The sequence below is a fragment of the Lagenorhynchus albirostris genome, chromosome 20 (assembly GCF_949774975.1).
Source record: "Lagenorhynchus albirostris chromosome 20, mLagAlb1.1, whole genome shotgun sequence".
NCBI lineage: Eukaryota > Metazoa > Chordata > Mammalia > Artiodactyla > Delphinidae > Lagenorhynchus > Lagenorhynchus albirostris.
Window position 1 is genome coordinate 975,771 of NC_083114.1, and position 16,336 is coordinate 992,106.

The following is a 16,336-nucleotide window of genomic DNA, read 5'->3' on the forward strand; positions in this document are numbered from 1 at the left end:
GGGCTGGTGCAGGTGACGCGGACGGTACACGGCAGCCCTGGCCCGAGACGGCGCCTACTCACTCCTCGTACAGGATGGCGACCGTGTAGGTGAGCGCCACCACCGTGGTCAGCAGCAGGCCGGCGGGGCTGGCGTGCCTGCGGGGAAACGCGGGTCAGGGGCAGGCCCGGGTCCAGCCTTCTCTCGGACCGGGGTTCCACGGTCCAGGCCCTGACCCGGGGACTAGCTCGCCACTGCCCGTCCAGGCCTGGCTCCTTGTCCACAGGCCTCCAGCCCCGGTCAGGAGCTCAGAACAGTGATGTGGGGAGGACGGAATGGCTGGCCTCCCCAAATCACTTGAGTGGTCAGCGTGTCTTCTGCACAGGAGGCTGTCCCGGGGCAAAAGACGCTCTCCTTGCCCACCAGAGGTGATGTTCTCAGGCTGTTTTCTAGAAGTGGGTCCAGGGCCGCCAAAGCCAGGCGGAGCGTCCCTTGGGCCCCTTCACGGGCTCTCTCCTGGTGACTGCTGTGGGGGCTGAGCCCCCGCATAGACAGTCGGGGAGGAGAGAGGTGGCTGAGCTGGCTGGTGGAGCCCAGGAGCCAGAGGGGAACGTGAGCCCCAGGCCAGGGGCCCCGAGGCACAGGGGCTCGAAGACACACGAATACCCTTTGGGGACCCTCTGCCCTGCCCACTCCCCTCCCGCTGGGACATCACACTGTCCATCTGGGGGCTCCAGCAACAGTGAAGGGTAAGTGTCCCCTACGAAACCGCCAACTCCCGTTCCATGGGCTCCATTCAAATCAAGCTTGAGAGGCGGACTGGGCCGCTTGGCCCTCGGCACTGCCACGTGGAGATGCCAAGGCCACAGATGCTTTGGGGCTGAAATGAGATCTGCCCTCCTGAGGCTCTGCTCACTGGCCCTGGTGCTGTTTCCTGAGTGCGCAGGGCTTCCCCCGCACAGCCAGGCAGCCCAGGTGCTGGGGAGGGGCAGGCTGGACCCCCCAGGGGACCTCAGGGCCAGGGCTCTGTGGCCACTGTATCCCTAAGGCTGACGGCCCCTGCCTGGGAAGCAGAGTTAACTAGGCTCTACGGAGGCGAGGGTCGGGGCAGCCGGTGCCTGGTCAGCCCCGACATGGGCCCTTCTCCGTTCCGTCCACGTGAAGTTTCCCACCTTCCAAGACGTGTCGCACCTAACAACCTATGTGGAGATGATCATCCCACACTGCAGATGAGGAAACTGAGGTCCACAGTGACCCACATGCCAGAGCCCAGGCCTGGCCCCGAGCCTAGGGCAGGTGGGGTTGGTCCCAGGGACCTGGCTGTGCATACTGGGGAGGGTGCGTCTCACTCGGGCTGACAGGCCCAGAGACAGAAGGCCCGGTTCCTGGTGCCCCCAGAATCTTGCTGCTCTGGGCCTTCTGGGGCTCCCACACACCTGGTTGCTTGGGTACCCGGAAGGCCCACCCGTGGGGCCGCAGGTCGGGGACAGATGGGCTGCGGAAGGCCTGGGGCAGCCCTGCTGGGTCAGCGTCTGGCGCTGTCTCTAATGAGCTCTCAGACAGAGGGCTCCATCCCCAGCACAGCCGAGGCCCCCTCCTCATCACCGCATGGCTGCTGTCCTCCTGAGGGGTCTGTGGGAGCCTGGCCCCCCTAGGATCCCTCACGTGTTCCTGAGAGCCTGGCCTGACAGCGCTGAGGAGGCAGCGACCTCTCACTTCTGGGTGCCAGGCACTGCTGGGGCACAGAGAGGACCCAGTGTGTGGCTCTGCCCTTGGAGGCCCCGTCTGAGCACAGAGAAAGAACGTGAGTGTGTGTGAGTGTGTGTGTGTGTGTGTGTTGGGGGCATGTGGTCAGGGAGGACTTCCTGGAGGAGGGGACATCTCCAGTTGGGTTTGGAAAGACCCAAGTGGGAGGGAACATTGGGTGTGCTAGCAGGGCAGGCTGCAGGGGGACCTGCATGGGGTTCACCCTGCCAGTCTCATGTGGGAGATGCTCTGGGGAGCGGGTAAGTCAGGGATGTGAAGCCTGCCCCACTGGATCCCACTGCCTGAGTGCAGGTGAAAGGGGCCAGGCTGAAGGCAGGTGGGCAGGGGCTGCCTGGTCTGAAGTGGGACTGGGGTTGGGGGGTGTCCCACAGACCCACACATGCCCCTCTAGCTCCTCGTCACTCAAAGCCCAGTGATTGGATCCCGGGCCACCCCCGAAGGTGGGGCTGGGAGGGGACGTCTCGCTCGCTCCAGGCCTTCCACCATTGATTCATTCCTTTGGGTCCTGTCGCCCTTCTGGTCTCTGGGAGCACTGGTAACCTTCTAGGTAAGTGGTTTTCAAGCAGAACACTTTCTACAAAAACAACTTTCTATGGAAGAAGTCCTCATCCAGAAAATGGACGAACGGGAGCTGCTCTGGGGGACGAGCGGCGTGATGCCCTGTGCCAACCTCTTTGACAGCGGGCCGCTTGCTGGCATCCACAGCTGGCGACGCAGACGGAGGTCGGCTCGGGGCCTCATCCGCAGGGCGCGGATCCCTGAGCCTGGCCGTGGGCAGGGAGCCTCCCAGCCCAAACGTTCCAGCACCGAGTCAGCAGCCTGCAGGCCCCGGGCCAAGAACAGCTTTTACAGTTTTAATTGTTTTAAAAAATCAAAAGAATATTTTGTGACTCGTGAAAATTACGGGAAATTCTAATTTCAGTGTCCATGAACAAGGCAGTGGGGCCCCCAGCCACGGCCATTCCTTCACCTGCCTGCAGCCCGGGGACCTCCCACTCTTGTAACAGGGAGTTTACCGACCCCAGTTCTAGGAAGGGGACCCTGACCAGTGCCCTGGGCTCCACGGTGGCACGAGAGCTGACCCATCGCCCAGGAGGCACAGAGGGAGCCCGGGACTTACATGATGGCCCAGCCCAGGTAGTTGGCTGTGCTGCCCCAGTACATGGGGTTGTCCAGGACGCTGAATGGGAACGTGGTCACTCTGGTCTCCTTCAGGATCCCGAAGTAGTCGCCTGTGCACAGGGTGGGCAGGACGGGGGGGGGGAGTCACACCCTGGCCACCCCATCCCAGGCGAAGGGGCCTGGGGTCCCCAGGGGCCGCGGCACTGTGAGTCTCCACGTCCACCTGCTCCTTCCTGCCTCTGTGCCTTTGCACACGCCGTTACCCCTGCCTGGGGTGCCTACTGCCCGCTCCCTGCACGCCTCTCCTCTGCCATCTCCCTCAGCTCACATCCCCTCCTGTAGACCCTTCCCCCCACACTGTCCAAGGCAGGCCTGCCTGCTATTCACCGTCTCTGCCTCCATCTCCGCCCTCCGCCCCCCACCCCGGGCCCCGCCAGCCGGCCTGGAGCCGCTCACAGGGGAGCGTGTGGCCGCCCCGAGAAGCCTCCCTGAGAGGCATGAGACGCAGGCAGTGCCCGGCGCAGCGCTGCTCACTAAGGCCCCTCCCCGTGTTCCTTGAGCCCCAGGCACAGGTAGGGCAGGAGTGGCAGCGGCGTCATCGCTGTCTGGGGACAGAGGGCTCGGGGCCGGGGAGCCGCGGGAACCTTTCTTCCCGGTGGCACAGAGACCAGCTTTGGGGTGACTCACGGAGGGAAGCGGCCGCCATGCCCTACATCCCAGAGTCTGTGGGCCCCTTGAGTTTCCACACCGTTTCTCCGCGGCAGCAGCTGGTATCTGGGCCCTTCCCCCTCCCTCCTCCAGACCCTGCGCTGCCCCCGCCTGCTGCCCTCTGCTGTGGGGCTGCTCACCCCGGCTCTCCTGACCTGAGGCGACAGCACCACCCTTCCCTCCCCCTCCATGAGGCCCACACCGTGGTCCCCACCTCCTCCCTGCCCCCTAGCCCAGCTCGGACCCACCGGTCGCCTCCTCGTTGCTGGGAGACCACGCCTGTGGCCCCCTTCTCCCCGGGAGTGACACCTCAGTCCCCTGCATGGCTCTCGGGACACGTGCGACGTGGCCCCCGGCTGGCCTTCCACTCTGGCCCCACTGGCCCTTGCACACCAGCCACCCTGCCCTCCCGCCCGCAGCCCTGCACCCCACCCCTCCGGGTTCCGCCTGCACCTGCACACCCTCCTCTAGCACCGGGCTCCCTCCAGCTGCTGCCAGGTCCTCGCCCAAGTGCTGGTCCCCAGAGGACGACAAGTCTCATTTGCCTTCCGAGGGTCTTCTGTGGGACCCCTGCTGCAGCCCGCAGAGCCCCAGGCCGCCCCAGGCACTGCAGGGAATGGAGGCCAAGACTCCACAGCTGGCTGGGGCGAGGGGAGGAGGACCCAGGAGCCCCTGACCAGGCCGTCAGAGCCGGGTCACCTCCCTGTGCCCCGTGTGCCCGGAGGGCACTCTCTGCGGCAGTGGCCCCCTCCCCCTCCCCCAGTCCCGGGGCTGCCCTGGCCCCTGCAGCACCCACCCTGCCCCCGGGCTGCTCCCCTTCCCGAGCTTCCAAGCTGCTGGGAGTTGACGTCAGGAGGACATCCAGCCAGGCCAGCACTGGGCTCCCAGCCCCAAAGCACCGGAGCCGCAGGCAGTGGGGAAAGCAGAAGGCGCAGCGCCCCCCCATGTGTTGCCAGCTCCGGCTCGCAGCCCGCACACAGCGAACAGAAATCCCGCCCTTCCTGGCGGCCAAGCAGCTGGATGGGGTTTGAGAGCCCGGCCTCCCAAACGGAGCAGGGCAGACCAAGGCCTGGGGGAGCAAAGGCGGCCTGGAGCTGGTGGTAGCCGGGCCCCGGCCCCCCGCCCTGGGGGTCTTACCTAGGAAGGTCCCTGTGAAGCCCAGAGCCAGGAAACTGGAAAGGACAAACACGCCGCCCACTCCCAGGAGTGCCAGGCCCATGCGGTAGGCCAAGGGGTTGTCCAGGCTCTGCATCCTGGGCTGGCTCAGCATGGCCTGCGTGAAGCTGCGGGGCAGGAGACGGGAGAGACAGATCACTGCTGTGCAGAGGGGCCACCCTGCCCCTCCCGCCCCCACCCCCTGGGGTCCCCAGAGTAGCCGGGCCAGGAGTGTCGAACTCGGTGCAAGGCGGGTGCCGAAAGCGAGTGAAGTGGGCTGCAGGGGGGCCGCCCGAACTACATTCAGCCCGTGGAGAACAGCGGCGCCTCCTGCCCCGAGCATCTCCCTGGCCCCAGCCCACGCCAGGCAGAAGGGGTCCCAGTACGTGTTCAGTAGCCAGAGGAAAAGCAGCCCCCTCCCTTCGCCTCCCCTCCCCGCAAAGGAAGAAGGGGGGCAGGGAGAGAGGGAGAAGCGTCTGTTTGAACAGCAAACAGGACGCCGTGGGCAGAGGCCTGCATGGTGACCTGTCAAACAGTGGCACACATGTGTCAGGGCACACCTGGCCACCGGTCACGCTGCCCACACCCCCTGCTCTCCACCCACCCCTCCTGCTGCCCGGGCTCAGGGTCACCCTGCAGCTCCAGGCTGAGCCGCTGGGATTGGCTCAGGGCCGCGCACACGCAGTGTTGTGCTAGGTGGCCGAGCCGTGCCCCCCTCCCCACCCCCAGCTCTGAGAGACCAGCAGCCTCCGCCCCTCCCCCTCTCCTGTCTGCAGGCAGTGGAGTGGGAGGGGCCGGGCGTGGGCAGCAGGTGGGCCCTGGCCCAGCAGAGCCCACCTGCAGGCCCCTGGCTCCTTGGCCACCAGAGTGCTAGGGACCACGCGGCAGAGCGAGTGTGCGTGAGTGGGGTGGGGGAGGCGCTCAGGCCTCCACGTGGATGACCCACTTCCGCTCAGCCCCCGCCCAGGCTGACCCCCGACCCCCAAACCTAGGGCAGCGAGGCATGCCGGGCCCCCCCCCCCCCGTCCATCGCTAGGCCGCCTGCGGCCCCAAGTTCTAGTGGGGGCACCGCATGGCGACCCGATGGAAGCGCCATGGGCTCAGGCAGAAGAGTGGCACTGGGTTCAGACAGGCCTGGGTGCCCCAGGCTCAGTTTTCACCCCTGTGATGGTGACACTGGGAGGTATGTGACCTGCTGCGCTCTGCCCACAGAGCTCAGGGACAGGGGAGTGAACTGAGGGTGACACCATGAGACGAAGCAGGACAGGCACGCTGGGCGGGGCCCGAGCTGTGAGCCCACGGAGGAGACGCGGTTTCTTTTGGGGTTTTCTGCGCTGGGGGTGCGAGTGGAGAGCCTCATCCATGTCTCTAGTTCTGCTTTTAAAACCTGGACTGAGCTTTTGGTCACCAATGTGACAAAGCTGTCTGCATTCTGCTCCCCAGAAACCCCGGAACATGGGTGGAGATGGGGAGGGGTGTCCCACTTGGTGCCCATTTCTATCCGCAGCCGATAAGCCCAGGGAACCCCAGCCGCTCGGGGACGTGCAGGCGACACCGTCTCGGGCTCGGGGCACTAAGCTCCCGGTTCTTCAACCCACACCAAGCAAAACTGTCCACGAGAGTAGCATCTGACAGGCTCACTTGTGTTTTCTAACACACATTAAAATAAGCATACAACCACAAAATCAAAAAAAATGTTCACATGGGTAACATTTTCCACCTGTGAAAAACCATGTGGAATTTAGGGCTCCGATGCTGTACTGATTCTGTACATTTGATCAACACATCACCTTTCCAAAGTGTTCCCCAAACCCATCACAGCCAAGAGAGGGTCTGTGGTCTTACAAATCCGCCCGGTTGGGGAAAGGAAGGGGGAGGAGCCCAGGCTGATAACCAGGCTCACCCTGCTCTGCATAACCCCACGACCCCTCCCCTGGAGGGTGGGCTGCCCTGTGAACACCGGGGGTGCCAGTATCTGGTGGTGCGAGGCCAGGGCATTTCACCGGAAATGTTACCCTGGGGCCCTTTCAAAGAGGCTTTGGAGGTCAGAGAGACTCTCCCGCTGGCCTGGAGGAAGGCGCCCGCCCTGCTGGGGGAGGGCACAGACTCCAGGATGAGCGCCTCGGTCCTGCAGCCACAGGAGCTGAGTCCTGTCCCCCGCCCATGAGCCTGGGGGAGGCCCCACCCGATCTCTCTGTGCTCCCCCTGCACCGGCTGCCCGGCCTGCTCTGCAGGGAGCTGTTCCCGTCTGTCTGCCCCATTCACTGCTCCTTCGTGCGGCCACTCAGCCATCAGGCCTGTCCTGACCATGTCCTTGAGCAGCTCCAGCTGGACTCTGAGGCAGCAACGGCTGGCACCCAGATGGCCACAGGGACAGAGCCACCCGTGCTGACACCCCGCCAGTGCGCTGGTCCACCCGCAGGGACCTGCCCTCAGGCAACGAGCACACAGGTGTGGGCGGAGGCTTGCTCCCCCCAGCACAGCCCGGCTCCTGTCCGCTGCGCCTCAGCCCGTGACTGACGGACACCCATTCACATGGTGAGGTCCTGAGCACCACAAAAGTACACCTTAAGATGGCTGAAACGGACACACACGGACACACACACACACACACACACACACACACACACACACACACACACACACACACACACACACACACACCCACACACACACACACACACCCACCCCCACCCTCCCTGCAGGAACCACATAAAGCGACAGGTGAAGGGTGCTAGGGAAGGGGGCGGGACTCCCACAGAGCCCCTCCGCAGAGCCCCAGCCAGACCACCCAGACCTGTCAGCAGGGGGCAACCGGGAGGAGGACCCGAGAGGGGAGAAGAGGAAACAGGCCTGCGGGGGGCGGGGGGGGGGCGTCCTTTCTCTCCCCCCAGATTCCCTGGGTGGCCAGCTCAGCCAGACACCAGGCCTGGCCGGCACTGACACAGGGGCCTGGACGGTGGGGAGGGCGCTGGACCTGGGGTCACTTCCTCCCAGGCCTCCTAAGGGCCCAGGACACAAGAAGAAACAGGAGGGACAGGAAGAGGCCGTCGGCCCTCGGGGCTTGGCCCTCAGGGTACAGAAGCAGGACGGACAGGGAGAGGGGCTCGTCTAAAGCCACCTGCCTCTACGGAGCGCTGGCAAAGGGGGGGGCTTGGGTCGAGGCCCCAGGGGGCCCCCTTCAGCCCTTGGGCCGCCGGGCTCTCCATCACCTCACCCTCCGCCCCTCTGCTGCCCCGGCCCCCGCCTGGCTGCCCACCTGGGCGCAGCCCACCTGCAGGGCGGGAGGGACTGTCAGCCTCCATCCCCCAGAAACAGCAGCTGGGGCTGGCCCAGGGTTCTGGGCCAACAGGTACCAGGCTGAGGAGAGCCCGATTGGGGTTTTCTCTTTACATCTTGGACTCAGGAAGCCAAGAACGCAGAAGTCTAGAACCGGAAACAGCACATTCTGTTCGGGGAAAGGCAGGTCCTGCATCCTAAACAGACTGATGTTTCGGGAGCTCTAGATGCCTCCTCGGTGACTGCCAGGAAGAAAGCGGCCGGCGGGGATGGAATGTGCCCACTCGGGCACTCACGCGTTCGCTCACCCGTTCATTCATTCATTCACTCATTCAGAAGGGCCAGAGTATCTGCAAAGGCTCGTTAGGGAAGAAAACAGGAAAAAAAAAAAAATTCAATCGAGCCGAAAGGTAGCACCTGGGCTGGCCTGCAGCCCAGGTGGGGCCGTTTGGGTCTCCTCTCCCCCCAGGCTGAGTTTCTAGAGAGTAACTGGGGGAGGAAGGCCGGAGTGCAGCACAAACGCACCAGCAGCCAAGCCCGCGGGAGGGTTTCAGGAGCCGACACAGAGCCCGCAGGGCTGTCCTCTCCCCCACCCCCCGAGGTCACTGCTCGCTGCCCTGTGCGGGCACCTCTCAGCCAGCAGAGCCAGGCGAGCGAGGTTAGCCCAGCTCAGAGCAGCCCCTGCACAGTGAAAGTCAACAGTCCATCCGTTCGCTCCCTGGTCGTCATCCGTTTGCGCCCCCCACCCCCCAACAGCTCGCGGCTCCCGTTTTCCTTCCACGTCCCGGGTGCCGCCTGACCCCCGCACGAGCCTTCCCGGGCGGCTGGGACTCTCGTGGAGGGGACGGGGTTCCGTGCGGTCGGGCTGCCCCTCCCGCAGGCGCGCAGGGCCGGGGGCGGGGGTCTTACCAGTGGGAGCGCAGCACGTTGAGAAGCAGGATGGCGCCGCCCAGGGTGCAGCAGGCCAGGTGGGGGGACCCGAAGGCCCCGCTCAGCTTTCGGGTCTTATGTTCCCATCTCGCGACCTACGCAGCGGAGAGAGAAGCAGCCTGCGTGTGAGGCCTGCGCGGAGGGTCACGGTGCAGGGCGGGAGCGGGGTGGAGGGGTCAGGAGGAGGGGGGATGGGGGGATGCGGCTGGCAGCCGGGGGTTCTCAGCCCAGCCCCGTGGGGCATCCACCCTGCGAGTCCTGTACGGACGGACCACAAGGTGCTCCCGGAAGCAGCCTCTCCCGGCAAACACGACAAACACGGGGGCAGGGGCGGCCCTGAGCCCGCGCGGCCCGCTGCCGTCCTGGCTTCCTCTGCCCACGGCCTGGCACACACTCGGGTCGCCCACTGCATGACACAGGGGACCGCGGAGGGCAGGGAGCCTGCGGACGTGGCCCAGCGCCACCATCCGCGGGGCGCTCCCACCGGGTCCGGGGCCCTCAGCCCTACACCCCAGTGCGCCGCCAAAAACAGACTTTCCAGCTTTTAACTTTTAGCCACAGAAGCCTGCCTTTATTTTTTCAAGCTCGTCACGCCTGAAATCTCGACCTTCGGCAGCCGACAGCGGAGCCAAGTTGAGGGCGGCCCCTCAGCTCCCTCCCGCCTCTGCCGTCTCCACGGCTGCCTGCCTGTCCCTGTGGCACGAAAGCCAGACGGGCCAACTTGCTCAAAGTCGCGGGGGCGTCTGGGTGGTCGGCCTTCAGGACAGGAACCTGCACACGTTTCCTTCTGGGGCCCCTGGGGGACAGTCCCCTCCAAAGCAGCTGGACCAAAGGGAACCCACCGAGGGGTGAAGGGAGGTCCTTGCAGGGTGACTGTCCGTCGGGAAAGTGGACGCAAAGTGTCCTTGGCCGGAGGAAGCAGCCTGCTTTCACACATGGACCCGAGACTCAAGCCACAAGGGTGCATGGGACGTCCAGGCAGAGTGAGCTGGGAGGGGCGCTGATGTCCCAAGAAGCGAGGGATGCCAACGCCAACAATAAAAATCACAACCGTCGATTCAGCACCTGACGATTTAAGTGCTTTTACCTGCGCTCACTTAACACTCAAAACAAGCCTGGGCCGACAGCACTGATGAACATGGATGCAAAAATCCTCAACAAAATACTAACAGACGGAATCCAGCAGCACATTATAAGGATCATACACCAGGATCAAGTGGGGTTTATCCCAGGGATGGAAGGATTCTTCAATATACGCAAATCAATCAATGTGATACACCATATTAACAGACTGAAGGAAAAAAACCGTATGATTACCTCAACAGATGCAGAAACAGCTTTCGACAAAATTCAACACCCTCCAGAAAGTAGGCATAGAGGGAACCTACCTCCACATAATAAAGGCCGTATATCACCAACCCACAGCCAACATCGTTCTCAATGGTGAAAAACTGAATAGCTGATTCACTTTGTTATAAAGCAGAAACGAACACACTGGGACTCCCCTGGTGGCGCAGTGGTTGAGAATCCACCTGCCAATGCAGGGGACACAGGTTCGAGCCCTGGTCCGGGAAGATCCCACATGCCGTGGAGCAACTGAGCCCGTGCGCCCTAGAGCCTGCGAGCCACAACTACCGAAGCCCGCGGGCCTAGAGCCCATGCTCCGCGACAAGAGAAGCCAACGCGATGAGAAGCCCGCACACCGCAATTAAGAGCAGCCCCTGCCCGCCGCAACTAGAGAAAGTCCGCGCGCAGCAGCAAAGACCCAACGCAGCCAAACATAAATAAATAAATAAATTTATATATATAAAAAAAAAACTAACACATCGTTGTAAAGCAATTATATTCCAATAAAGATGTTAAGAAAAAAAAAAGAAGCCTGGGGTGGGTGGGATGAGGTCCGTTTACACGTCGGGAAGACGGGGCCCCTCAGAAGTGACTGGGGTGGAGGGGGGTCACTCAGCCACAAAGAGGAGCACCCGAGTGACCCCGAGACTCCGGGCCCAGGGTCCCTTCTATCTGAAGGGGCCCAGTTGTCCTTCAAACATCCTGTCTTTGTCACAAAACCTTGTTCCTGGTATGGGATTTCAAGATGCAGCTTTAAAGGCCATTGATTTTTCCTCCCAGCTGACGAGCTAACGCTTTCAAAAGGACACTGAAATGGGTGGGAAACCGCGTAGTACCACGTCCTCACCCCTCCTGCAGGCCCGGTGCGGGAGCACAAGCCCCGGGCGCCAGACCCAGAGTCCCCCGCGTTTGTCGGTGCAGGCATGTTCCGCGCTCTGCCCCCACCCCGAACCGGCCACCCACCGAACGGGGCACGTGGACGAAGTGTGGTCCATCCAGAGGACGGCTGTCATCGGCTTCATGCAGCGCAGGAGGAGCCTCCATCCTCGCAAAGGCCTGGAGGGCAGAGCCCACCACGGTGACGAAGCAGAGCCGCGGCGGCTGGGCTGGGGGTCTGACTAGGAAGGGGCGGGAGAGCACGTCTGGGGAAGGAAGGGTTAGGGTCTTGATCAGGGCGGTGGTGACACAGGCGTATACATTTGTCAAGACTCAAACTACATTAGAATGTGTTTACTGTATTGTATACACACTCTAGCTCAACAGAGCTGATTCCTGAACATCCCGTCCCTGTCGAATCTGAGCTCTAGGGACAGATGAGAACGGCCACACACGTCACCCACCCGGGCAGACTCTTCTGCTCACAACACGCCGGGTCCGGCCCCTGAAGGAGGGGCCTCTCCCCTGTACCCAAGGGGGCCGTGACCGGCTGCACCCCAGCCCAGAGCCCTGGGCAGCGGAGGGGGCCGAGCTTCAGCCGATCGAACCGGGCGCCGGGACCTCCGGACTCCGGGCTGGGCCCCCCGCTGCTTCGCGGACGGTGGAGCGTCTTTCCACCAAAGGCCCTTTGGGGACCGCTCTGCCAGCCTTGGCCTCCCAGATGGCCCCCCAACGCCTGCTCCTTCACCTGGGAAACGGCGGGGTCATAACTGCACTTTCTGAGCAACCCAGAGACAAAAGGTGGGAGAGGGAGGAGGGGAAACAGCGAATCCGATTCGCCAGCAGCTGTCTGCCTCCAGGCTGGCCAGCCTTAGACGGGTTGTTATTTCAAGGCAATCAATAAAGCAGCAGCCAGGAGCCTCGCTGGGTCCGAGGTTAATGTCCCGCCTGGCCTTCCTCGGGGCCCAGCTGCACACTTCATCGGATTAGGGGCCCGGAAGCAGGCAGTGGAGCTGAGCACAGGGGACTGGCCACCGCGGGCTGGGCCGTGAGATGAGGCGGGTCAGCACCCCGGGGGCCGAGTGACTGGTGCGAAGCGGGATGACCAGACGCTCTGCCGTCACCCTCCTGACTTGGCCTGGCTTCTAGGTTGCCAGGACCCCAAAATGGAGATGCCCTGGCCCAGCCCCTGGCCCTACCCCACACTCACGTTCCCTCTCCCGAGGGCTGCCGGAGAAACACAGGCCCCCAGGTGAACCTGGATCTCATATAAAGAACAAATAATTCAGTACAAGTTGCCCCAAATGTAGCTCCCATTTGTTGTTTCCCTGAAATCCAAGTGAACTGGGCTGGTTCTGCGTTTGCCACCTTGGGCCACCTTGCACGCACCCCGGGCAGGGTCACCAGCTCACCTCTGTAACGGGTAGGCCTCTTCCCCAAAATGTTGATTTTTTTTTGCAAACCTCTCCCACAGAATCTGGGCCAGGAAGGAGGCTGCCGGGGCAGGAGGGGACTGGGATGGATGGAAATCGGGGGAATTTGTCCCTGACCGCCAGCCGCCAGCTGTACATTCCGTCAACCGAGTCAGCAGGGAAATGCGACAAACGGGCCAGTGACTCCTTATCCACCTCCCAGTGTGCGGGGAAGAGCCAGCGGGCGATGGATGGCCACACGCCAGCACCAGGGCCTCGTCCGGGTGGAGAGGGCCCCTCCCCCAGGGGCCCTGATTCCAAGAGCAGCCCCTGCGTCTCGGTCCCCTCCGGGTCCCACTCGGCCACACTGATGGTGCTGGGTCTGCCTGTAAAGGAGATGGCTCTGTTCCCCCCGGCAGCCCGAGGCCCGCGTCCTGGGGCTCAGAGGGCGTAAGGCGTAGCCCAGAGGTGTTTTGGTCAAACCCACGTTATTTAAAAATATCTGTCCATCAACAGAGGAATGGATAAAGAAGATGTGGTACGTATATACAATGGAATATTACCCAGCCATGAAAAAGAACGCAATTGGGTCATTTGTAGAGACGTGGATGGACCTAGAGACTGTCATACAGAGTGACGTAAGTAAGTCAGGAAGAGAAAAATATCATATATTAACGCATATGTGTGGAATCTGAAAAACTGGTACAGACGATCTTATTTGCAGGGCAGAAACAGAGACACAAACGTAGAGAACAAACGTATGGACACCAAGGCGGGGAGGAGGGGCGGGATGAATTGGGAGACTGGAACTGACACATGTACACTATTGATGCTATGTGAGAACCTGCTGCATAACGTGGGGAACTCAGTGCTCTGTGGTGACCTAAATGGGAAGGAAATCCAAAAAAACGGGATATGTGTATACGTGTAGCTGATTCACTTTGCTGTATTCACTTTGCTGTACAGTATAAATTAACACAATATTGTGAAGCAACTATACTCCAATAAAAAATAAATAAATAAATAATAATAAAAAAATATATTTGACCCAACAATTCAACACCATTTAGAATTTCCACATTAAAACCCAGGCATCTGGGGCTTCCCTGGTGGCGCAGTAGTTAAGAACCCGCCTGCCAGTGCAGGGGACACGGGTTCGAGCCCTGGTCCGGGAAGATCCCACATGCCGCGGAGCAACGAAACCCGCGCGCCACAACTACTGAGCCCGCGCGCCTAGAGCCCGTGCTCTGCAACAAGAGAGGCCACTGCAATGAGAAGCCCGCAAACAGCAGCGAAGACCCAATGCAGCCAAAAATAAATACATTAATTAAAAAACAAAAACCCAGGCATCCAATTTGAGGTGAAAAATCTGGACACTGAGGCTATGGGGGCTTCCACCCTGCACGGCAACCCCGGCCGCAGCCACGCCCGGGGTGGGAGCAGGCGTCCCATGTGGGGTCGGGCTCCTACAGGCTCATGCGGGGGGGCGGCAGGGAGACAACAGCCGCATGCCCGCCGGATGGGCAGCCCCGTTAACTGCAAAGCCAACTCGCCAGCGTCCACAGGGAAGGAGAAAAAACACGTTCCCAAGACACGCGAGGCCTTTGAGCTAGGAGCCACCAGCTTCGCAGGGCGCTGTGTCCCCACACTCAGAGGAGGCCTGCTGGGTTTGAGGCGCAGGGATCAGAGTGTTGACGGGTAACGTCATTGACTCAGGACCTGGAACTCCTGTGTCTGAGCCAGGGGGGTCTCCGCGGGCTCAGCAGGCCTGGACCCTGGCCAGTTGTCGCAGACTGTGCGCCCGTGGGCCGTGTCCTCTGCCTGAAACACCAGTGGTACTGACCACAGACAGTCACAGGGACCGCATGCTCGCCCAGGGCCAGGTAACAGTGTCCCCTGGGACACCCTCACACAGGGAGGCTGACAGCCCAGTGGCACCTGTTAGAACCAGGACCCGCCAAGCGTCCCGCACTGTCCGAGCATCTCGCTGGGGACACAGTGAGCGTGGGTGACAGCAACTGAAACGATGGGGCATGGGGGTGAGGCCACAAGGACAGAGGTGGACTCGGGGGGGTCTTTTCAGGGCCTGTGGTCCACAGAGCAGAGAGCCTCCAGCGCTGGAAGCATGAGAAGTCTTTCCTCTCGATCCATCCACCCACCCACAAGCACCCATGTATCCGTACGTCCAGCTCTTACTGGGGGCCCTACTACAGGCTGATGTTGTGCTAGAGTGTTCTCGTGAAAAGAAAATGGGGAAAAAACACAGGAAGTGCTTGCTTTGATTGGTACATGTAATTTAACAGTGATAACTCAAAGCCCAGATGGCTCCACAGGACAAAAGCCAGGGCCGCAGGAGGAACCTGTGCCCCGAGCACCTCTACAGCGCGGCGGAGGGGGGGGGGGGCTGCTCTGGACCGCCCCCAGCCTCTCAGACGCCCCACGTGTCCGTGAAGTGAGGCAGCGGTCCCCACGCTCCTTAAAGGACTGACTGCTGGGTGGGGACCCAGCGCCCGGAGGACGGCAGGTGGGCTGGGTGCCGGGTCCCAGGTTCGCCCACGAGCTCCTCTGCCTACCAGCCGTGTGACCCGGGGGCGTCGCAGCCCCTCTCTCTGCCTCAGTTTCCTGACCCGGAAGAGGGAGCCAAGCAGCGACGTCGCACCTCGTAGCGCTGCTGTGAGAGTCCGGGAGTTGACACGTGTCTGGAGGAGACTGCGGCGCTGTCTGCCTCCTTCTGGGGGGACAAGCGGGGGCGGCGGAGTGCCGCCCACAGGTGAGGAAAGCCTGCTGTGCCCGCGTCCCGGGCGGTGAGGGCCGGCAGAACTGGGACCACGCGGGCACCCGTCTGCCAGAACCTCTCCCTGCAGCCCCCGCGGCCCTGAACCCGGCAGGAGGGAGGCCGGCCACCGTCTAGTCCGGGCTCTCCACCTGGGGGCCTGGGCGTGTTCCGGGGCTCAGTAAACATCTCCAAACGGAAGCAAAGGCCGAGTGCTTTTGCATTTGTAGCTTTTGCTGAGAAGGAGCCAGCGTTTCCTTGCGTTTTTCAAAGGGGCCCACAGCCCAGAAGCACGAACCACCTGTGCACCACCACCCCTCCCGCTCGGGTGGCGGTCCCCTCCCGCCAGACACACAGGTGCTCCAGCCTTCTCGCCTTCTTCTTCCTGCCTGCGATGCACGCCACGAGCTGCCCTGGACCACCCAGCACAGCCAGAACCTCCCGCTCCCTGCACCTGGCTCCACCGTCAAATGACACCCCACCTCTGTCTGTGCTCAGTGTCATATCCGCACGCGATGCAGCCAACAGAGGGGGCCCCTGCGAGCGCTGATCTCCACGCGCGGGTGGACGCGGGGACGCACGACAGCTCAGCGGCCTCCCACCCAGCCTGCTGGGTGAGGGGCTTCCCTGCAGCGGGGCTCGGTGGGGCCCGCCCAGCTGGTTCCATCTAAAAGTGGGCGACGGCCTGGCCTGGAGGGACTGGGAAGGGTGGGAGCTGGGGGGCTCCGCAAGAGGGAGTCCCAAGCTGTGCCCTGTCGCACAGGGTGGCGTCCAAGAGCTTCCCCCAGCCGAACTGCCCCTTCACCACTGTCCATGAGCTCGCTCAGCCATCACCTGCTCACTGGACACCTTCCACCAGCTTGTCCAGGGAATACATCGACGCTGAGCAGCACGCAGTCTTCCCCCAGCAGTGAATTCCCATCTGGACTCGACTGCCTGGGAGACGGTCCCCAAATCCTACTGCCCACCCCAGACAACCTGCAAGCTT

At 62.4% G+C, this 16,336-nt stretch overlaps 1 protein-coding gene across 1 annotated transcript in view; it reads right to left on the reverse strand.

The window, feature by feature from the left end:
• PEMT (phosphatidylethanolamine N-methyltransferase) overlaps positions 1-16,336 on the reverse strand; it is a 46,429-nt gene that overhangs the window by 491 nt on the left and 29,602 nt on the right. Inside the window, exons 3-6 of the mRNA XM_060135538.1 lie at positions 8,920-9,035; positions 4,714-4,859; positions 2,867-2,978; positions 63-137 (exon numbers count right to left, since the gene is read on the reverse strand). Coding sequence (XP_059991521.1) covers positions 63-137; positions 2,867-2,978; positions 4,714-4,859; positions 8,920-9,035 — 449 coding nt within the window. The remainder of the gene's footprint in view (positions 1-62; positions 138-2,866; positions 2,979-4,713; positions 4,860-8,919; positions 9,036-16,336) is intronic.